This window comes from Symphodus melops (assembly GCF_947650265.1).
Source record: "Symphodus melops genome assembly, chromosome: 8".
Classification (NCBI taxonomy): domain Eukaryota; kingdom Metazoa; phylum Chordata; class Actinopteri; order Labriformes; family Labridae; genus Symphodus; species Symphodus melops.
In genome coordinates, this window is record NC_136698.1 from 22,712,816 (window position 1) to 22,737,809 (window position 24,994).

Sequence of the window (24,994 nt, forward strand, 5' to 3'; positions counted from 1 at the left end):
AAGCAGTGTTTCGTTCATTATTCATTTTTCTCCATTGAGTTTTATCCCCCTCCAATGAAAGCAGATGAGGCCAATGCAAGGTCAGTGCATTTAGGTTGACTACAAACATTTACATTTTGTGAAAGTGACCTTGGAGGTTACACATCCAGGTAGTGGTGTATTTTCTAGACCTTTCTAACCGTACAGATGAAAATGGATTGAATGTTGAGTCAAAATGAAGAGAGAAATATTCATCTCCATAAGCCCCGTTTCCATCAAGCGGTCCGGTATGGATCAGTACAGTCTGGTATGGTTTGGTTTGGTAAAGCTGCGTTTCCAAAGCCAAACATGACCTATTTGGTTTGCGGCGTTTAAGTCAGATACAGATACGTAATAGCATCACATGATAGCAGCTAATCGTTAACAGCTTACCCGCTAATAAATTTAACAAAGGAGGAAAACGCGACACAGTAAACAAAAACAATGCTGGAAGACATCCAGCCGTTCATCTACTCTGTCACTGGCATGTGGCTCTTTGTTACAAAACGCAATTGAGCTTTGTTTCAGAGAAGGCTGTGTGCCATGAGGAGAAATACAGACGAATAAACAATCGACTGGGTGTTCAAACACAGCAGGGTTTTGTTTGCAGCTATCACACGGGAAATTATGATTCTTTCGACCAATCAACGGACTGCTGTGTTTAGCTCCACCTTTTAGGGTCACATTGATGGTCTTGGCACCCCAACAGAAGGGTACCAAAAACAGTACAGGTCGGTAATTTGGGAACCTTTTATCTATGGAAATGCCACAAAATGTGCGCCGTACTGAGATGAACTGAACTGAACCACTGGGAGGAAACTGTGCTTTTGTGCGTCACTGCGTCACAACAGTTTCTGTCTCAGTGTTTGGCTAGAATTTGCTCAGCACATTTTGTGAGACAGGAACTCGGTTGGTAATACTGATACAACAATAGGGCTCAGCAGTGTGTTTTCAGAAGTCTAAGTCGCAGCGACATTGCTGGTTGGTGGAGGCCACAGTAACTATGATGACTGCCACCCTGCAAACTTAAGCTGTCAGCTGCTCCTCACTAAACATATGGGACCACTGTTGAAAAGCTTTATAAACAAGTACCGTAAATTCCGTACTATTGAGCGCACCTGGATATAAGCCGCACCGGCTAAAAATAAGTAAATAAATGTATTTGTACATACACTCAACAAAAATATAAACGCAACACTTTTGTTTTTGCTCCCATTTGTCATGAGATGGACTCAAAGATCTAAAATTCATTCCAGATACACAATATTACCATTTCTCTCAAACATTGTTCACAAATCTGTCTAAATGTGTGATAGTGAGCACTTTTGCTTTGCTGAGATAATCCATCCCACCTCACAGGTGTGCCACATCAAGATGCTCATCAGACACCATGATTAGTGCACAGGTGTACCTTATACTGCCCACAATAAAAGGCCACTCTGAAATGTGCAGTTTTGTCTCACAGCAAAATGCCACAGATGGCGCAAGCATTGAGGGAGCGTGCAATTGGCATGCTGACAGCAGGAATGTCAACCAGATCTGTTGCTCGGGCATTGAATGTTCATTTCTCCACCATAAGCCGTCTCCAAAGGCGTTTCAGAGAATATGGCAGTACATCCAACCGGCCTCACAACCGCAGACCACGTGTAACCACACCAGCCCAGGACCTCCACATCCAGCAGGTTCACCTCCAAGATCGTCTGAGACCAGCTACTCAGACAGCTGCTGAAACAATTGGTTTGCATAACCAAAGAATTTCTGCACAAACTGTCAGAAACCGTCTCAGGGAAGCTCAACTGCATGCTCGTCGTCCTCATCGGGGTCTTAACCTGACTCCAGATCGTCGCCGTAACAGACTTGAGTGGGCAAATGCTCACATTCGATGGCGTCTGGCACGTTGGAGAGGTGTTCTCTTCACGGATGAATCTCGGTTTACATTGTTCAGGGCAGATGGCAGACAGCGTGTGTGGCGTCGTGTGGGTGAGCGCTTTGCTGATGTCAATGTTGTGGATCGAGTGGCCCATGGTGGTGGTGGGGTTATGGTATGGGCAGGCATCTGTTATGGACGAAGAACACAGGTGCATTTTATTGATGGCATTTTGAATGCACAGAGATACCGTGATGAGATCCTGAGGCCCATTGTTGTGCCATACATCCATGAACATCACCTCATGTTTCAGCAAGATAATGCACGGCCCCATGTTGCAAGGATCTGTACACAATTCTTGGAAGCTGAAAATGTCCCAGTTCTTGCATGGCCAGCATACTCACCGGACATGTCACCCATTGAGCATGTTTGGGATGTGCTTGACCGGCGTATACGACAGCGCGTACCAGTTCCCACTAATATCCAGCAACTTCGCACAGCCATTGAAGAGGAGTGGACCAACATTCCACAGGCCACAATTGACAATCTGATAAACTCTATGCGAAGAAGATGTGTTGCACTGCATGAGGCAAATGGTGGTCACACCAGATACTGACTGGTTCTGAGTCCCCAGACCCTCAATAAAGCAAAAACTGCACATTTCAGGGTGGCCTTTTATTGTGGACAGTCTAAGGTACACCTATGCACTAATCATGGTGTCTGATGAGCATCTTGATGTGGCACACCTGTGAGGTGGGATGGATTGTCTCAGCAAAGCAAAAGTGCTCACTATCACACATTTAGACAGATTTATGAACAATGTTTGAGAGAAATGGTAATATTGTGTATCTGGAATGAATTTTAGATCTTTGAGTCCATCTCATGACAAATGGGAGCAAAAACAAAAGTGTTGCGTTTATATTTTTGTTGAGTATATATAAGCCGCACTTGATTATAAGCCGCAGGTGTCCACGCTATAACAAGAGCTATTTACACAGACGTAGGCTACCGGTAACATCCGCAAATACTGTAGCGTCCGTACGGACGTTAAAGGACAACGAGAGCGTTCAAATAATAACTTAATAACCCGATCACTGTCGGCCGTGACCACGCCGTTTACAGCAGAGAGCAACACATAACTTGCCGTAACAATCCAACTCTCTCCCCCAGCGTTCTCTCATACAGCCACTCAACACGTTCTCGCTGGTGCATTCACTGACTCTCCACATAATCGGAATTATGAACACATTATCAACTACTGACTTTACAACATGAACCGTTACAATACGAAGCCTAGCCGACGGTGTCTGTAACACGGCTGATGAAAAAGATGACCGTAATATATTTCACAAGAAAAAGTCCATCCATTCACTGCCTCAGAATGACTTCATTACTCACTTCCTCAGTCTCTGTTGTCGCTGTCAGTGTCATCTTAACGTGCAGCAGCTCTGTTAGCTTCTTTGACAGCCAGGTCGATCGCCTTTAACTTGAAAGCTGCATCATATGCATTTCTCTGTGTGTTTTTCATCATGAGGGTGCGTGCATGAAGCGCAAAATGACTGATATTAAGATCCGACGTGACGAAGTCAAATGTTTTTGCGGCAGAAGCTCATTGTCCCCCATAAAAAATCCATGCATTAGCCGCACCGGAGTAGAAGCCGCAGTGCTCGAAGTGTGAGAAAAAAGTAGCGGCTTATAGTCCGGAATTTACGGTACTCTGGTTTGTTCTGATGGTTTATTCAAACTCAAACTGTTTCTCAGCACATCCCTCTCTGTTTGTCTTTTTTTGCTGACCTGTTACATAGGGCTTACATTTGAGCTGTGCCTTTCCTGCTTTCATTAGGTAAACTGGGAATGTCTCTGGGGCAGAAAATAAGTTGGATGCTGTGGCAAAGCAATGGTAAAGTATGCCCAGGTAGCCATGGAGGCCTTTGGTATTTTCCTCAGGACCTTGTGGCAGCAATATAGGTTGGAGTTTTTTGACAGGAGTAGCTTGAGTGGATGCCTCTTGTTCTGTCATTTTTCAGAGCACAATATCAGTTGCCATCAGGTTATAAAGTTTTTTGTTATGTTTAGAATAATGCGGAACCAAAAGCACGAGACAGAAACAGAAAAATGAAACGAAATAACAATTTATTAGAACACGGGTGACACGGTGATAATGAATACAATAATATAAGTGACTCTAAGGTGTAACATGAAATCTAAGTGACTCGAAGATGTGTACAGGAATTAAATGTGACACTCAACTACGTGTACATGAAAATCTAAGTGACTCTAAATGTGCAACAACAAACTATGTGACACGAGGTGTACAAAGGCACGCGTGAAGAAGCCAGATGGGACGAACAAGACGACGAAGGACACGGGGGCAGGAACGCAGGACTGGGAACACTAAGAGGAAAGAGAACACGAAGGTTAATAAACACGGCAGGGAATCACACAAGAAATATCACGGGAGCACTGAAAACACGAGAGAACACTGAGAGCTACTGACCACTATGGAACAACAATAATCTGGCGCTGGCCTCCTGGCAGGAGCCAGCTTAAGTAACCCGGTGATTGTGATGGGACACACCTGTGGACACTGATTGAACAATTAGGGAAACACAGAGGGAGTGACAGACAGGGAAACAAAACACACACACGTGGGGAAGAGACACAAATAAACCAAAACATGACATTTAAAAAAAATATAATAAACATTATATGCTGGACAAATGAATGACACTACCTATAAGTAACAAGAAATTTAAGGGCTACAGAAAATAACAACTGTAAGCCTGTCCAAAATCTAATGTGTCAATTTCTGCTACATTTACTACAGGTTGTTACAGTCATATTATTATTTGCACACCAAAAAAATCACACACAGACACACTGACAAACACAAAATTGTGTCCCATGTTGGATTACAATTGGTTGGTGTCCACTGATCTAATACAGCCTTTCTGCACTGACAACCCAGATTAAAGTTTGTGATGAATGACGGATTGTTTCTTCCTGCAAAAAAGATTTGGGTTTTAAAAATTAAAATAAGCTGCTTTATTTTAGGGGGTGAGTGAAGGCCATTTGTGATCTGTAGGACAAGGGGGGTATGCAAAAATACAAAGACAACATACGGGTTAATACTGTCATGTACTAACAGGATTGAGAAAGTTTAACCCCCGGGCAAGCGGCTGCCAGCTGTTCTACCCCTCTGGCGGTGGGTCAGCACACACCCTGATGGGTGGAGCAGGATGGGAGGGGATGCCTGGAAAGTGAGCGGATCTTCTTAGCTTAGTGCACATTGCCGCAGCGAGAGGACTAGGGGGATGCTGAGCTTGAGGGAGCTTTAAAACATTGCTGTGGATCTGATATTTTATACAGCATCCCATCCAGCCCTGGATTTTTCCTTTAACCAATGTTTTTGGCTTTTGTTTTCATCCTCTCACCTGGATTTTAGGCTTACGGTCGGGTTCATTTATGGGTTGCTGGTAGGGCCAAGGACAGGTGACTCAAGATGGCCGTGGCTTTGGACGCAGTGTGGGTGAGGGTGAAGAACGTCTGCAAACAGAATGGGCTCCTCATCATGTCGGTACTGGCTGTGATCATTGGCTGTCTTTTGGGATTCTTCCTGAGGACACGACGTCTCTCAGAGCAGGTCAGTCTGTCTCCTCCCTGCAACGTCACGCAGCCACAAGATGGAGATTATCAAAACAGTCATGGAGCATCACTCGAAGTGAATCATCTTATTTAATAAGAGTTTAATGCATCCAGACTACAATTTCTTACTAAACTACATATCGATGCCTCCCTATGTCTCTTTCTTTCTTGCATTTTAAGTAGTCAAGGCTACTTTCAATTTGACTGTTTGATAATCCAGTAAATACTGTATGTAAGTGCGCTTTCGAGTTTGAATTATTTTTCTTTACTTTTTCCATTAATATCTATTCTACCATGTTTACAGTCTTGTGAAATATGTTAAATTACAACTTCTCAACCCTCTACTGACTGAGGCATGCTGTTATGACCCCAAGATAAAAATTAATTCAGAGAAACAGGTTTCAAATTTAGAAACAAAATCAAGTCCAAAATACAAACAAAGACCTGAATAATACAACAACAAAGAAACCCTTTCGCTAAAAACAACAACCACTAAACCAACTATAATTTAAAACTCATTAAAAAAGCTGATAACACAAAGAGTATAAAAAACACACAAACCCCGAAGTCAAAAATAACTGAAAAATGCAGGATATGCTAATAATTTGTGGCCTGTTTAAAGCAGGTACAGCTTCTATCACCTAAAAAAATACATTCTCCAATATTTTAAATTGTACTACTGTCAGACAGTGGACATAGTGCATCTTAGAGGTTTTTGCTTAGCACCATTAAATAACCAATGATATAAAGGTAAGGTTGAACAAACACAGCTTTTCAGACTGTAAAGATGCTAAATAACATAGAATGTTAAGGAACAATGTTTTTTACTCAACATTGTCAAAAAAAATAGACAAAGCTTTATCTTTAAAAACATTAATGTTGATATCATAGACTGTAAATATTCATGGACAATGCCTGAGTGACGTCAGCCTTCTGCTACTGCAGGGAACTCAGCAGCCACCATGCTGGAAATCCTGCCTCAGCCCCAACTTTCAGACAACCTAATGACAGGCTGAGAGCTGGAGCTGAGGCGGTTTCTAAGCCCCCTGACAAACTGTGACACCACAACCACCTGTCAGTCAGGTCATGTCTTATTGTAACTAACTCTTATTGTTCTTAAAATCAAATTGATGCAGTACTTAAAAAAACTCTCCCAGTAGTGTGTGCCTATGACAACAATAACATATCAGATCAATATTGTTTTTTTTACAGTAAACAAATGTTTTATTTGTTTGGCTGTGGTGTGCATGTGACTAGCAATGTTCCTGAAGCCAGGCTCAAGCAGAACCTCAAGGAAATGAACGTTTTGGCACTTCCTCAATGGCTTAAATTTTGAAGGGACTTTTACATAGCAATTATCCCAAGAAACAGTTCTTCCAATACCTTGATATCAAGGGACATTGGCAGAGAAGCAGAGAGAACTCCCATGATTTCCCGCCAGCCTAAACATCATCTTTTGTTATTGTATTGATTGAAAATCTACACACTGTGCCTTTAAAAGCAGTTAATTGAACTTTGAAAAGAACATAAATGGAGGTTTAAATTAATTGGTATGTGGAGGAAATGACATTGGCATTTTCTAAATTCCTAACCTGAAGAAAAAACTAAAAGGACTATATGTGAAGGACATCTATCTGACACACTAAAGAGCATAGAAAACCAGAGGAAGGTGAATAGGGGACATTTAACTTGTGTCCCGCCTCAGAAAAGGTAAAAAGACAATCATAGTTCAGGATTTTTGGGTGGTACTTGGGGTGACCAATGAGATATTAAGGGGGGGGGCACCTCTCAATACACTTTCTGGTTCTGCTTAAAAGCCTGACCGCTGAGATCTGGACCATAAGTCAACATATGACTTACCTGTCCAGGATTAAGAGGGCCATTCATGTTCAATATCTGACCAAGGCAGACTCAGGAGTGAAATCTTGCCACTGTCCAAGTCTCCAGCTTATTCTCTTCTCTACATCAGCTTAATTTCTTTCCTTTGTGTGTCTCCGACTAGGCAGTATATAACTCCCTGTGAAACTTCATCTAAAAATAAAAAAATCTAAGGCTCTTGTGGCACAGCTGGCATAAATTCCTTCATGTGGAATAGACCCGGTGAAAACTGTTACAGGCATAAAAAATATCCATATAGAAATGGTCAGTGTTCATAGTGGTGTTGTGGTTTGCTTTAGTAGGTCATAAAGAGGCATCAACATTAAAGTGAGTCTGTTTCATATCAAGTTAAAAAGTCCTTATGAAGGATGTAAAGGTCTTTACCATACAAAAACAAAAATGCCTTGGAGTCTAAGAATTTTAAATAAACAGTGTTTATGCAAATTTAATTTTTCAAACAGTCAGTCCTCTGTTTATGAAAATAGTCTGACATTTTTGGAAAGTTATTGGTTTAAAACTGCAAGAGGTAAACTGTCTGCTCCTATTGTCTGACATACAAATTAAAAAAAACTGTTTCAGGTTGTTACGATCGCTGAACTGTCTAACTTTGACCTTTGAATTAGCCAGACAGAAGCTGAAAGGGATGCTAATTGGAGTTTCATGCCATGAATATGTGTGTAAGTGTCAGTGTGTGTGTGTGAGTGTCAGTGTGCATAGGTCTATGCGTGAGTCAGTGTGTCAATCTCAACCTTCAGTATTTTGCGAGACTGAAGGTTAAAGGATGCATCGTTATAATCCAGTGTCTTTACAGTCAAGCTAAAACAAACCCACAAGCTTAAAGTAAATTAAAGTTATAGCTTCAGGAAATTGCTCCATAAGCATCTCCATAAACAAAATGCATCCTTTTCTTTCCCATCAGCCACCTGTCTAAAGCTCTGTCCCACTCTCAAATAAGCCTAAATATAGCCGTGGCGCCTCTACTCTCGCAATAGGGGATTACAATCCAATCAAACAAAATGCTTTTCCTCATTGTGCATCAAATGAGAGTGCATGTCAGCGTGCTGCCTAAAGAGGGGCACAAGAGGTACGGACCTTCATGTTTTTACATGACTTATATTAGCACACATGCCTCTGAGATTGGGGGTCAAGAGATGACAGAGCTCATATGAGAAGATAAAGGCAGAGAGCAACGTGTCATACTCCATAAAACCACGTTCTCTAGAGGGGTGGAAGTGTGGACCACAACATGAACCAAACACTTACACTTGAATTAATTCACCACCACAACCATCTGCGTTTTGGATATTGAATGATAGATCATACGAATGATGAGACAGGTGAAGGTATGTTAAGACAATGAATATGACTGAAGAGGATGTTTCAATTGGCTGGTCTGAGTGTATAGACTGATTTAGGATGGGAAAGTTAAGTCTCAAGCATAATTCTGCTCGAGCTGACCACGGCCCACACTATGTCTAGAATTAGACAGGGTGAAGAGATGAGGAAGGAATTTGAATGGATGAGAGGAAAGGAAGGGAGGGCTGATCGAATAACTGAGACAAACGAGTGGGATGGCTCAGCATAAGAGGGCTTGTCAGGTAATTGAAGCTGCAGTTTAGGCGCCTCCAGAACCTGAGCCAATACATTAACTTCATGACTTTTTAAATAGCTAAAAACATTCAATTTCAGTTATCAAAGTGTAATAGGCACCAATGATCTACCAGAAAGATAAAGATAAGATATATTTGAAGTGGATTGGTTTGATGTGATCATCAATAGTAAACATACTATCATTGTACCTTTTTGTCCCAGCTTTAAACAGTCATGAAATTTTCTTTGCAACCATATCAGTATGTAAATGTAAGAATATACTTTTCTGTGCAGTGACAAACACAATATGCTTTTTAAGGGAAGAAATGTAACAAACAAAGTTCAGTGTATTTATAGAAGCTTTTTGATTAGGCAAAGCTTTGTATTTGATGACACTGTAAAAGAAGGCTGACTGAGTTATCCTGGAAAAGCATTGTTAAGGTGAGGAAATTTAACTTGCTTCCCTCCTGATGTCAAAGTTCAGATATCACACACAAGTGTTTACAATATTGGCGTCCCCATAGCTGAGCTTTATTCACCCACCAATCATCCTGTATTGACCTGTCGAGTAATGACTTGGGTAATCATAACAAAGTTTTAGGTTTAAGACTAGAGAGTAATGTTCTCAACACAACTGTGGGATTATGACTGCTCTAGAACATCCAGGCATCTGCTGCCCGTGGCATACTTGCTTGTGCCTAAGCTATAGGTAAGGAGACTGGACCAGGATCCTACTTGTTATAGCCTTGTTTGGCACAGCGATACGTTGCTACTGGCAATTCTAGAGTCTGTTGGGGCCTGAACTCACAGGGGGCCCCTCTAACCCGCGTTCATCGCTATTATATTATAAATAAACTGACAACAATGGTAACACTAATTTACAGATTCACGTTTCTACATTAACATTGAATATATTACACTTAGCAGCACAATGACATGAGCACTTAGATTGGGCCATCTGGAAGGTTTCCCACTGTCATTGCAAAATTTGAACATTCTGAATCTGAACCATTGCAATCCAGTTTTAAGTTTGTATGTCTTCGGGGGCCCCTACAGGCCAGGGGCCCCAAGCAATTGCCTGCGATGCCTGTTGACAAGCAGCACCTCTGTGTGTTGCTCTCTGGACCAGCTCAGTCTGCTATGGTTCCAGATAACAGTTCATTATTATGACATAAAACATGCAACAATAACTCAACAGAAACTATGATGAAAGAAAAACAGGGAAGCAATAAACAGTCTCTCGTCAAAACTCGCCTGAAATGTAGCTCAAACATTGTTTCTCCTTGCACACCTTCCTGCCTCAGCTAATTAAGAAGGTGGCTCCCTAGCCATCGATCCGTATGACCTGGAAGGAAGACTGTCTCTAGCTTGACAATCATGCAATACAACCTATCAGGGACAGGTAGGGAAGGTTTCAGTATTTTACTCTTGTACATGTTCCCCTCAGACTTCTCTCTGCATGTCGTTAAAGTTTCAGCAGTATTAGCATGCTTGATGCACAAGTCATTATAATCCTTGTTGCCTTAGAAATGTTTGAAAATATTGTTCAAAAAAAGGATAGTGACTCAAAAGCTGGCAAGCCCTTTCTTTCTAAGCTTGCATCCACATCTCATGGGTTTCATCAGTGGAAGCAGTGAGGCAGAAATAAAGCAGAGCTAAACGCAATATCCCCACTCCACTCAGAAATAACAATGTGTTTAGCATTCATTATACAGTCCAATCTCCAATCCTCGCTGCTGTATCTGTCTTTATCAGTAGCACCAGTAACTGCAGATCCTTCCATGCTAGAATGACCTTGATGGTTCGATCTGTTTACTCAAAGTGAGATACATTTGAACTCTCCTGCTCTCCGCTGCATGGTGTGCAAGCGGCATGATAAACATTGTATATTATCTTAATTGATCAACCTCAAAAAAAAAAAAAACTTCTAAAACCAAGAGACTAGAAGCAGGTATCTGGAGACCATCACTGAGCTGTTAGAGACACAGACTACAGCTGCAGCGTCGACTATAAGGAGTGAACACAGCTACATACTGTGACGTCAACAACTGGTGCATAAGAGGACATTTGTTTGGATACATCAATTTAGCTTTTTTTTTTTTTTTTTGCAGCCACAAATACGATTGGTTGGATTGCAGAGGTAATTTAAGAGGTTGAGTTTATAATAAATGCTATTCACTCACAGCCATTCACAAGAGAAAAAATGGCTATATAGTATAAAGTATCTATCTATCTATCTATCTAGATAGCTTCTTGTAGACAAAAAGCTTTCAAACGCATAAGAAATGCTTGTACGTATTTTGTGTGTTTGCTCTATGAGTGCAGCATCAAGCCGAAACACAATGCTGCAATCATTGTGCTTTTTCACGGGAAGAACGGCGTCTGTCAGAGATTTAAAGCACGGATTATGCAGCAGCAGCATCACTGTTAGTATTCTGGCCTGAGCTAGTAAAGCTTTTTCATAGCAAACAACCTAGAGGTTTTAAAGGTAGACCCTTCTTTTAAAGATTTATTTTTGGGCATTTTTGCGTCTCTATTCCAGAAGGAAGGACAGTGGATAGAGACAGAAACCAGGGAGAGAGCGGGGCTTGACAGGCGACAGGCTGGACGTGAACCCAGGCTGCCCATGTGACAACTATAGCCTCGACACATGGGGACGCGTGTACCAACCACTGCACCACCAGCGCCCAGTAGACCCTGTTTTTAAAGGAGAAACAAGAAGCTCCTCTTCTCACGATTTAAATTAATGTGTGCATTAAAATACATCAATATTTAATTAAATGTACTCTTCAGTTTTACTGCTACATGCCCACTTAGTCTGGAATGAGCAGTAATACATAATGGATGAAATGAGTAAACCCTAGAAAGTGATAGTTAAAGTCTGGCCAGAGGCGTTGCTTATCAACAAGAATGGCAGGCCACTGCTGAGGGCTCACAAACCTAAACCGAAGCAGTGGCCCAAAATGTGCCCATTTTGTAATGACAGTAGAAAAATCTCCCTTGTGCATTATTGCAGTAAAGTTTGTCAATAAACAAAGAAAATGAAGAGGAACTATTCATCAAAAGAAGAGAACAAACAAACAGGAAAAAATAGGAAGAGAAGTAAGCATTGGGACATTGGCAGACATAATGGTGATGAAAGCTGCTTGAAGGGCCCCCAAATTTTATTTGCCCTGGACCCCACCAAACTCTAGAATCGCCCCAGGGCCCAGCGTACACTGTAGGATTGTGTAAAGTCATGGTAGAATGTCAGTTCATGCTGAACAACGGAAATGTTTGAGATGCACAACCTCAGCTCAGGATTTATGTGCTCCCACCATATAAACTTGATTTTTTTGACACCCGACCTGAGAGCTCTCACCGTTCAAGTTAAATCTGGACGAGCATTCACAAATGTTGATAGAAAACTCCCAAAGAAGGAGGTTGGTGTCACATATATTTGTATTTCAGTTGTGTTAGAAGCACACCTTAAATACACATCAGAAAACCTTCCCTCTCTCATACACATACTCAGTATCAAATATAAACGCAAGTTTCAAAGACATTTCCTGCAACTTGTTTCTTTCATGGTAGAAGGAAAACTAAACAGGCATCCATGCTGCTGTCATGATCATTTTGGATACCGTCCATCACTTTTTTAGCTCATGGCTCTGCTCTCACTGTGTGAGTGTGTGCAATTGTCATGTCAGAAAATCAACTGACCGGTCAGGAGTGACTGATCGGGGCTATGAACAGCTGTTGTGCCACAGTGCTCACTGCACCACAAGCGATGGGAAAACGGCTAAATTTGGCTTGACCTCGAAATAAGTTGTCGGATCCAAAAATGGGGTCTGAATCAGCCAGAAATCATACAGTGTGAGGTCGGCTTAAGACAATTAAACTGTTTATGTCTTTCTTTCTTGATTCTGTGTAAAAATTCAGCAGTATCTTACCACTAATGTTAAGAGTAGAAGACCAATTGTGTCAGTGTCAGGTTTTCACACTTATATTCCAGGTGTTTGTTACAGCAGGGTACACATACAGTAGCGAGCTTTGAAATGAACTGCTGTCACTCCAGAGGAAACAGAAAGCGACACAGATCACTGTGGTTTCAGATTAAGTAGGAGCCACGGCAGTTGCTGTGCTGTCCCTGCATTCACCATTGTGAAGTGTGTCATTCTGTGGGTTGGCCCTCTGTATATTTACTGGTCTCTCATTGTTAATATTACCCTTTACCTGACTTCTCTTCTAAATAAACAAATATCTTTATCCATACAACCAGATCTCATAACTGGGTCACTTTAAAAATATCAAGTATTAGGGCTTAATGGTAAAGAGACTGCTTTTAGTATTGTTTCATACATTTTGTGAAACAATTTTCAAATGACAGCTGCCTTCTCTATCATATAGCACCTTCTCTATCATATAGCATTTTTAAGGCGCTGTTTTCATACAAAAAAAAGCATTTGCAGTGGTTTTAAAATGTCACTTTTAAAAAGAGCATGGGTTAGCAAAGAATGTGTTTATGTAAATGTACTTGAGCTTGTATAGCGCTTTTCTAGTCTTCCGACTATTCAAAGCGCTTTTACACCACAGAGCACACCTACCCATTCGCACCCATTCACACTGATGGGCTGGATATGTGGCCCATCCAGTATCTAACCATTCACGCCACATTCATACGCCCCAGACGCAGCAGGGGGAGCAATTTGGGGTTAAGTGTCTTGCCCAAGGACACATCAGACATGTTGCTCGCAGGAGCTGGGGATCGAACCCTCAACCTTCCGATTGAGGGGCGACGACTCTACCAACTGAGCCACAGCCGCCCACAATTTATATTTATAAATATAATTAAGTAACACACCCACGATGCAGGGTTGTCCTCACCAAGGTCAGTCCCAGACCTTGTGGGGTTCTTTCTCAGTTCCTATAACAACAGTTGCATGTACTTTTCAGCTCTTTCATCATGTGCATTCAGTCTTTAGGTTCTCCCATTTCCTGTCAATCTGCTTACAATGCTCTCAAGTTTCAGTTCTTTGATGATGAAGCTGTAACTCATGTAGAGAGAGGATAATTATTAATCTGATACAAATCTTACGCACAGCAGAAATGAAGGCCCACAACAGTTAGAGTGGGTGCAAGCCTCTTCAGTTATGTCAAAGTAAGCCTGAGGCTAAGTGGTTAAATACCGCAAAGCTTCTTTAATGGCATTTTGTTTTTTTGTGAACATCTTCTTGTTTAAAACTCGTACAGTTATAAAGGCCTTTGTTTTTCAGCACTCCCTGTAAATAAATAAAACAGTATTATCACATTAACTGGTTTTACTGTTTCATACACTCGGCCAGGAAATGTCAGCATCATTTCAATGTGACCATTCAAACATGAAATGTTTTTTTTAATGTATTTGGTAGGTAAAGCAGTTTGTGCGAGTAATTAAGAGAAACTCACATTTGTAGTTGCCGTCTCCCATGTCGAGTGTTTCGCGTTCAGAATGAGCCAGCACAGGTACAGAATCGCTGTTAGAGTGTTTTATTACCCAGGATGTTTCCTACTGCAGACGACAGTTGAGTGGAAATGCGAAGGGGGAAGGTCAAGGGAGTGGTTTGCGACATGGAGAGAGACAAAGGCAGATAACGAGCCATGTGTGATCGATTAACCAGCTGGTGCTATCAAATAGTTGATGAGACCAAAGCCCCATTTCCACCAGGTGGTTCAGTTCAGTTTGTCTCGGTTTGGCATGCATTTGGCGAATGCGGCGTTACCATAGACTAAAGCCGAGAAAGATCCCCAAATAACCAATCTGTACCGTCTTACTTTTTGGGACCCTTTGGTGCAAAAAATATTGATCCTACCCTAAAAGGGGGCACTAAACACTGCAGTCCGTTGATTGATTAAAAGAATTGTCACTTCCCGTGTGACAGCAGCAAACAACCCTGCCGTGTTTAAATACACAGCATGTTGTTAGCTCGTCTGTATTTCTCCTCGGGGCACAAAGCCTTCTCTGAAACAAAGCTGGATTGAGTTCTATAACAAAGAGCCACATGCCAGTGACAAAGTAGATGAATTGCTGGATGTCTTCCATCCTTTGTTGGCCTCGTTTTTCCCCTTTGTTGAATTTATTAGCGGGTTAGTGATTAGCTGCTATGATGTGACGCTATTACATAGCTGATGGCTATTGGCATCCGACTTACATGCCGCCTACCAAATATGGCATGGGTGGCTGTGGAAACGCAAACAGGATCAGGCTTTACCGAACCATCCGTACCAAACTGTACTGCACTGTACTACGGACCACTGTGTGGAAATGGGGCTCAAGTCCCTCAAGTCCTTCAAGTGAACCAACAACAAATCTCAGTTGTCTTAACTTACAAATACTGCTGAACAAAATTGAAGTGAACAAGTAAGCATGAAAAATACACTGAACCATATTCATGGGTGCAAGATGAGCCACGCAGAGACACACCTCCTCTGGTGGCTGTATGAGTGCTCATCCTGCTCTTATACAGCAAACTAAGCTCTCTCTGCTTAATGCCAGGCAGAAAAGCTCTTTAGCTGTCATTACGCACCCGCCTCAATCCACCGTCCTCCCATCTCTGTTGATCTCCACAACCTCTCACTCACTGCCATCAATACAATACATGACTTGTTTATGTTTGTTCATCAGCAGATAGACGCTGCACTAGTGTCCCAGACTGACAGCCATAGTAGCGGTCTTACACCTCATTCACACATACTCTTACACTAGCACATTTGCGGACTGCAGCACCCGCTCTATGAACAGAATGATTGACTAGAGTGGCAACTAACTACAACAAAACTTGTTGGAACCATTCTCATTTTTCTCGTCCCACAAAGCATTTTGGTCTCAATCATTTCCTAATGAAAATTGTAATGCTTTACTGAAAGGTTGACTGATATGAAGTGTGAGTCTCTTGCATGAGAGACAATTAGAGTGAATATAAAGTAAAGTCACAGGATGTAAAACCAAAATAAGCTACTCACAGTCATGTGAAATTATTGATCACAAACACTTTAAAAACAGCTATGACTAAATGTATTTTGTTGTTGATGATGATGAAAGCAGTAGGCCTGTTACGTTAACAGCATGATTTAAAAAATGAGTTTGGTCTGAATAACTAATGTCTTTAACACAACACATGATGGTCTCTGTTACATAACAATGAGGTCTTTTTGTTGTGATTTCTTTTGATTTCCTTTGATCGTGGAGCTCCCAAAACTGATCGAAAGAGGGGAGGACACTACATGTGTCCCGCATGATTTTACATTAGGCTATAGTCTGTTAACTTCATGATTAGTTTTCACTGATAGCCTTCATCCTTCAACAGAGACTTAATGCTGGAGCATTTTAGTTGACGATATACAATTACGAATATTTCATTATGGCTTTGAATTGTATTTTCATATAAATGTTTAATGTCTCCATGCCGCTCTGCATACCTTCTCAAGCTCGCTGATTTTCCTTTTTTTCCCTTTTGTCCTTCCTGCATTTGTTCTTGCAGCATTAATACTTTAGTCTTTGGGAGCCTGTTTGTCTTAAACATATTTACATTGTTAATATAGTTTGTAGTCTTTTGTGAATAAAGAGTTTGTAGATATGACGATCTGCTGACGGAAGACACAGTGATGATTGTGATAGATAATATGAACCGAACTCCGCCCTTGGATGTGAACGTGCTCTTGGCAACCCTGGGTTGACCTATCAGTTTGGTAATCAGCTTTGTAGGACTATTAAGCACCATCTCTTATGTCAGGGTTAGTGAAGCCAAATCACCCAAAGAGACCCTGGATAGGTGGAACTCGCTTCGTAGTACAGCCCCCAGGTAACAAGGGGACAGACACAAAAAGGGGGACAGGGAAAAACAGTGAAGGCTGAGGTTGCAGCCAAGTCTGTCAAATTTTTACCTGTCTCGAGATAACACACTGTTAATTAATTAATTATTATACATTTAATGTAAGCCTTTACATCAGCATCCATAGTGGGCCACTAAAATTGTCCCTTGAGGAAGGTGAATATAAATAATAAAACGTGAAGCAAGTCCTCACTGGATCACTGGTAGTGTACAGAGGTCCAGTTTCTGGTCCAGTGCCTGGGTTAGGTTGTGTACGTTTCACCTCTCTGATCTTGGCCTCAATTTCTCAGGTAACAACGGCCAAGATACAGGATGGAGGTAGGATGGTTTTAGGCCTCAAGGCACTGTCTTCCATGAGAAACTGTCAAGAGAAAGCAACAGGTTCAATATGGACCCTGGATCATAGGTGATGGTAAATCTGAACTGCCCTAATAACAGGGGCCAGCAAGCCTGATGAGAGTTAAGGTGTTGATAGTACGTATTTTCATGGATTCATTCATCTTGATAAAATTGTGGATATATCTTTTAATTGTGTCAACCATGTGAGAGTAATTCTTTTAGGTTTTTGAAGATGTACTACATACATGTGTACGAGATCTTATTACAGTAGCAGCAGAGTTATATTTCATTCAGCGCCAAGTGTCTGTTGTTGTCTGAGAGATTTAGCTTAACATAGATGTTTGACATTTGAGTCCAAGAGATGAGTTCTTCATGCCTTATACAGAGTGAAGTATGGTCCAGGTCCAGCATGTAAACTATTGTGAGATCCACTGGTGGCCAGTGACTGCGGAGTCCTGGTTCACTAGCATGTGAGATTCTGAGCACCAGTAACTGCAAGGTTCTGGTCATTAAGCATGTCTGAGCTATTGTCTGTTATGTTATTATGTTTTTTGACCATGGATAAATAAATCTAAGATGATCCACAGGTCTATTTGATAATTTCCTCCTCATTCATTCAACACAGATATAGAAACACCCACCTTACAGGTGTTTAGCCATTTGAATGTATGACAGATTTTTTTGATCGGTCTATACAATGAAGGGGTGCTCCCTTACTGAAGGCTGCATTTAAATCATGATATTCTGGGGGAACATTGTAAAGGTCTGGAGGTTTATGCACAGATGGTGCAAGGGCTCCCTCTGAGGGTGGAATAGCTGTTTGCAAACAGGAGGAATGGCAAAAAGTGTCCCGACGTACGACCCCTCCAGCGTTCCAGTCAATGTGAGGGTTGTGCAGTCTGAACTAGGGCTGTCCAAGTATGACTGGTACACTCTGAGAGATGATTAGATGGATTCCGATGTTGTAACGTTAGTTTCCACTGATGATAAGCTGAACCGGGACAGCCTGATGGGTAACTCAAGCTAACAGCATTTACAGGGGAATCCAACAGAATCAACAAGGGCAACCAGAGAAAATGTTTCCTGATTCCAACAAACCATGGCTTGAAACGTACATGGGAAAGGAGATGAAGTGGTTTGACTCACCAGTATCCCTACCTCTACTGGTGAGCCCCCCCCTTTTGGCAAAACACCGCAGGTGGCGAGAAAATGGCTGCTCTGGCCACAGTTAAGGTACTCACCCTCATGTGCCAGAGATGCTCAGTGGGGGTCGGAGGAGGCCTGCCCAGTGGTCTTGTCTCTTGGTGGTCCTTCAGCTGAGACAGAAGCGGGATGAGCGAGTACAAAAGGAAGTCTTGGATGGGCATTCTGGGGGGAAGTTATGACTGATGGGAGGACAGGGGACGGCTGGCTCTCTCCCTATGCCTTTCCTTGAGACAATCATCAATCTTTATAGCTAGTAGATGAGGGAGTCTAGAGTGTCTCTAACACCTAGCTAATCCTTGATGTCTCTCTAAGCAACCCCAGTATGTAACTTATTTTAGCTCGGTCAGTGGAATAAACAGAGGCCCGCTGTGTCAACACTAAATTACATTCCATCAAAAAAGCCTAGCATATAGATCACCTGAAAAGCATTCTAGCTCTGGGACACACGACTCATGGGATGAAGAGACTGAGATGGCTGCTGAATGGCTAGCTAAGCTGGGGTTGAGGCGAAGGACCTGCAAGCTGGCTGAAAACCTTGTCCACTTGATTACCAATCCAAACAACATGAGAGGACAGGGCTTTAAGATTTTCCATTACTTTACTTGTTTTCCATTACGCCACATGACTCTGATGTATGATAATCATAAATATCATTAATGCTCCACACTGTGTTTTTAATGTGATCTGATCTGTCTTACTACTAAGTGTGCATAGTTTTTATGGCTAGTAGTGTCCCCACAGTGTCATGCAAGGGGTGAGAGGAGTTGTCCATGATCATCCCAGTCACTTCCTCTACAGGGAACAGTCCATGACACAGCTGCCCTCCTGACCAGTCTGTTCAGCCTCTTCCTGTCTCTCTCTGTGCTCCCTCCTCCCAAGCAGACCACTGCATAGAAAAGTGCAGACACCACCACAGAGTCATAAAATGTCTGTAACAGAGTCCTGCACACTCCAGACTTCAGTCTCCTCAGCAGGTTGCATCGTTTTTGACCCTCTTGTACAGGGCTGTATTGTGTGACCAGTCCAGTTTATTGTTGAGGTGAAAACAAAGGTATTTGTATGTCTTTACCATCTAAATGTCTCTTTTGTCTTGCTGGCATTGAGCTGAAGGTAGTAGAGCTCGCTCCAGTCAACAAAGTCCATGATGACCTGTCTGTAATCCTGGTCGCTCCCCTTAGACAGACACCAAACAATGGCTGTGTCATCTGAGAACTTCTGCAGGTGGCAGCTCCCAGAGTTGTAACAGAAGTCCAAGGTGTACAGGGTGAAGAGAAAGGGGGAGAGCACGCTCCCCTATGGGGCACCTGTGCTGCAGACTACCATGTCATACTCACAGTCTTGAAGCCTCACATAATGTGGTCTGTTGGACAGATAGTCTGTTGTCCATGCAGCCAGGTGGCAGTCTACACCCGCTCTTTCAAGCTTCCCCCGAGCAATGCGAGCTGGATGGTGTTTAAGGCACTGGAGAAGTCAAAGAACATGACCCTCACAGTGCTGCCGGTGTTCTCCTGGTGAGTCCAGGATCTGTGCAGTCGGTAGACGGCATTATCCACCCTGATGTCCGGTTGATATGCGAACTGCAGGGGATCCAGGTTTGAAGTCACCAGGAGGCGGAGATTGTTGAGGATGATCCTCTCCATGGTCTTCATCAGGTGAGGACCATGGGTCTGAAGTGGTTAGGCTCCCTGGGGTGCATTGTCTTTGGGACTGGCACCATGCAGGATGTCTTCCACAGAGTAGGGACCCTCTCCAGACTCAGGCTCAGGTTTAAGAGCTGGTCTGCACAGTCCTTCAGGAGTCTGGAGCTGATGCCATCAGGACCTGTGGTTTTCCTTGCCTTGATCTAAATTTGGTTGAGGAGTTGGAGGCAGATGTTCTGGGGTAACAATGAGTGGTGCTCGCTGGTCGTTTAGTTGAGGTCATTTAATTCCTGCATGGCGTTGTTGTATTCAGATGTAATAGGTGTAGACATGGTCCACAATGCTTGCATTCTTCAGTCATTCCACTTCCATTGGTCAAGCCTCCACTGCTTTTAAAGGATTGCGTCAATTTCTGTTTGATGACAAGGTCAGAGCTAAGGCCTGCCCGGTACTGGTTGTTGCAGTGCATCACATGGAATCCCCTGGAAAACTTGTCATGTACATCAGGGTGTCTGGTTTTGAGTTGCCACATTTCTTGGAAGTAGAAGTATATTTATCTCAGTTAGTTGTAGTGCACAGCAGCGGCAAATATTTGCAGACAGTCAAACATTGTGCCCAAGTGCATCTTTCACCATCCTGTATGATCTGCTTTGATCAGAGTTTCGGCTGTCAGCAGCATCTTTTGAAAGTTTACCCACAGCTGGCTGGTTTTTGACCTTGTGCTAAGGTCTGCCCTCTTCGTGTCCACCTTTTCCTTGATTTGGTTCAACATTGTAAAGGACTTTGGAGAGTGCTGCAGCATCAGATATTCGGATTCTTCTGTCTGATGCCGCAGTACTCGCCAATATTGTTTCTTTCGTTGCCATGGATGAGTATATCTCTCCAGCTTGGTTCACCAATGACTCAAACTATGAGTTATCCTCTTGCAGCTCTGAAACAACCAGGAGATTGGTCGATCACTTTGGGTGATCACTTTTATACTCAGTAACATCTATAGAGGATGCAAAACATATGTATAACCTTATTCTAATGGAAATTACTATTTTAGAGAGTTCACACGTAGGCCTCTGTTCGGGCTATTTCAGGGTTGTTTATGAACAGTTATACAAGTCCAATTTAGGTTACTTTTGAGTGCAATAACTTTTAGATATAATGTTAAGTCTGTGTTTCAGCAAAAAAGGGGTATATGTCCAAAAACACATACTGAGTAGAATTTACATGAAATCGCTAAATTGTATGAATCTCCTTACAGTAATCTCAAAAAAATCCTGTATTCCATACTTTTATTATCATGTCATTTCAATTTAGATAAGTCTAATGGATTCATAGACCCAGGATACATGGGCTTAGACATTAAGATTACTTGGCTTGGTCAAATACTGAAGTGGTTAAGGGTTTCCTGCCCATCTTGGACGCCATGTTGAAAATTACACCTTTCTCGTGGTCAGATTTTGGTAAACTTTTAGTATGTTTTCAAGGACACCTAATACTACAAAAAAACAGCTGAGAAAGCTTTTGTTAGAATTTTTTTAGGGTTAGGTGGGTTTTTTTTTCATATATGGGGGTTTTCAAAAAGTGAGGTTGAGGCAGACGGGCAGGCAGGCCGGAACACTAGGGCAAAAAGAAGAAAAGTATTAAAGAGTGCATGAGAGAGCGAGTGGATAGAAAACCGGGTTTATGAACACTGCCGGCTTGATTGTAAAATTGGAAACAGGAAAGCAGAAGGAGGAGGGTTAGAGTCTTGACCGGTAACAAAGAGGCAGAACCGAAGGGGGATAAGCCACACCTGCTACACAGAAAAACACCGACATGAAAAGACAGACACAACAGGGTGTGGGGAAACAGGAAAGAACACTGGGAAGGCTGAGGCTGCAGCCAAGTCTGTTTGTAGTATCACGAGATAACATGCTCCATGCTATGTAGCTATAAGCCTCCTGAGTTTTAACCCGAAAAGCTGTCAACACTGTCATTTATAATTACCAATGTAGTCTCCATTGTTCTCGACCAGGAAAAAGGCAGAAAAAAAGTGCAGAGAAAAAGAAAAACTATAAACACGAATCAAAGCGATGCCGATTTGCACAGGACTAATATTATCACATAACCTCTTTGTTTGGCAAAATATGTCTGTAGACATGTATGTTATTGCAGGTATTTGCAATTAAATATTAGATGTATATAAAGGTAAAAGCTGCTAAGCATATTTCCCTGACCACATAAAAAAGTTCTGTCTGCAACACTCAAACAGTAAAACTGCATACTAGCCCTGTTGTTATGCTGTTCGCAATGTACTAAACTACTGGTCATGACATACTTCCAGATCGAGCTACGTTGGATAGGCTAGCACCAAACTAGCGCAATTGTTGGTCCATAAATAGAATTTGAAAAAACTATACTGTACATCTGTTCAATCTTCAATCAATCATGGATGGCTAACGCCGCTACTTGAACTAAGATGCATTTTGGGGTGGTTTAGCATGACCAGCGGGCCCCGGTATTTTCTTAAACATTCTGGTGGATTTTGAATTTAGAACCCAGATGCAGGACACTGAAACAGGGGGATTGATTGGTAATGAGGGTTATTGCAGTGAATGGAGATGAAGATGGATTGAAGACTCCAGAGATTGGCAGAGTGATGGCTGAGGAGGGGTTTGAGCGTGGCTGATGAGTGGCTTGGAATCCAGAGAGCAGGTTGAGGGAGTTGGGTGAGCAGGAAGGTGAGTCTTGATCCTGAAGCAAAGGAAAAACAAGATGAATAGCAAGACAAAAAGCTATTCTTAAAATCTATCAACAATCTTTGAAATAAGCATGAGACGTAGTCAATTGCAGTAGCTGAAATCACAATCTGGCAATGAGTGGATGGAGAGCTGGGGAATATACAGTATAATGCCGACTTGATGAGCTGATGAAGCAGGTCTGAGCAGGTGAATGGCATGAGCAGCAATCAGGAGGGAGACATGACAGGATCTAGTATACATCCTGGTATTTTTCTTATTCACATAATTTCAAACGAGTTGTCATATTTAGTATAAATAGAATAAAGGTATGCAGCTTCAGACTTTATCAGCCCTTATCTTGAAACTGACCAGTGCTGTTGGGATTATTCCATTTTGCAACATGGATTATTTGACAGAATGTATTTAGTATTTGAGTGGAGACAGAAATAATTAAGACCTGTTTTACCAAGAGGGGTGTGTCAAGAGGAATGACTGGGGGGGGGGGGGGGGGGGGGGGGCACTGTCCCCCACACAACCCACAGCCAGCACTGATACATGATTGGCGATAGAAATATAGTATTTTGTATTTTAGCACACTTTATGCCTCCTTCTTAAGCCAGTGACCCAGTTGGAAAAAAAATGGTTATTTTAATTACTAGTTATAAAATATATGAAAAACATGTTTTGTATAAGTTAATTCAAACTGGAAAAGAAAAGACTTGAACCTCTCATATTTATTATTTCTTCAACAATCCAATCTTTATCACTATAAATAAGGTCAAGAAACAAATATAAACAAACAACAAGCCAGCCATATTTCTAATCTCTTTATGGCATGGCAGAACAAGTAAACAGAAACAAGCTTTAATGTGGAACATTTATTCACTGAATATGTCAACAGTTCTTCCACTTCAGGGTGTGGGATTTTTCAAGGCAGGGACTCTCGGGCAGATGTCCTGTACCACAATGTGACCCCTGAGATGACTTGAGAGAAAAGAAGCTTTTTTAAACTCTTGATACACTGCCAGGTTCATTTTGACAGAGCTGGGATATGAGGCCAGGCTGGATAAAACAGAACAGCCGATAGAGAACAGCTGTCCGCTGTTGCTTTGGATGGATTCCAGCGTTAAACCCAGTGAACACTGAAACAAACATACAGAAAGCCTGTGAGATCTGTGGTCTTCTGCCAAACTGTCATCCAAAACTCCCTGGCCTTTGAAACACGTCACTAGAGTTTTATCTGTGACATCTTTTAGCTTCTCTCATGTCTTTTTTTCAAGTTGGATTAACCTCTGTGTTCTGTGACCCTCCCCTACTTTATCTAAGCCTGTACTATCTTCATAGTGAAATTATACAAATAATTGCTTGCTAAAAAATCTATTCCCCCAACACAAGATGCAAAGCACGCAGACTAATGAGTTATAGTTGCCTGTGGCTGGGACATCCTGTCTTGTGTTCACAAAAGAGACAAGCTTTCTTTCTCAAAATCTATGGTAATGGATTTCTTGTCTTATGGTTAAATGGTCCATTAGTCACACTGGGACTAATATCAGGGGATTGTGTTTTTCATTCATGAAAGTGCACTTTGATGCAGGGTTTGATATGCTGTTGAGATGTTGCTTTTGGAGCAGCACAGGGTCTGTGTTTGATTCTGTAGTTTAAAGCTTGCAGACATACTTAGCATATTGTATGAAATGCAGATGTTTGAGTGAACAATTCTAAAGGGCATTAAGTGCATTAGAGCAGCATCTGATTATTGTGTGCTTAAAATGTATTTCCACAAACTAGGGATGAATACAAATAATACGACGATCGTTTATTTGGTCTTTAAGAATTAGCTCGACTGAGAAAAATGTACTCGATTTACTGATGAATATCAAGAAAGTGTCTCGTTTCAACATCATTTTATCAGTGCAATGTGTTGCAACGATCCTGGATTCTCTCCACAAACATCTCAGTTTTTCGACAAATGTACAAAGCTGGTTGAGTTTGGAGAAGGGGGCCATACCAAACCGACGGGCTAACGGTGCTGGGCATGACAGAGGCACACCGCTACTCACGCCAGGACCTGCCACCGTGTTATAGCAGCAAGAGGGATTTTTAAAAAATGTAATTCATGCTTCTTGCGGTGGGCATGCTGCAGACAGCACACACTGTCAGCGACTGTCAAGTCGTTTCATACTGATTGCGGTCAGAACAGCCTGAAGAACAGAACTCGGAGCTGTGGAACCTGCTGTGAGGTCTTTG

The 24,994-nt window shown here is 42.0% G+C and overlaps 1 protein-coding gene across 1 annotated transcript in view; it reads left to right on the forward strand.

Moving 5' to 3' along the window:
• The first annotated feature begins 5,237 nt into the window (after nt 1-5,237).
• The window catches only part of slc1a7b (solute carrier family 1 member 7b), a 43,887-nt gene continuing 24,130 nt past the window's right edge, over nt 5,238-24,994 (forward strand). Inside the window, exon 1 of the mRNA XM_079350990.1 lies at nt 5,238-5,528. Coding sequence (XP_079207116.1) covers nt 5,388-5,528 — 141 coding nt within the window. The 5' untranslated portion in view covers nt 5,238-5,387. The remainder of the gene's footprint in view (nt 5,529-24,994) is intronic.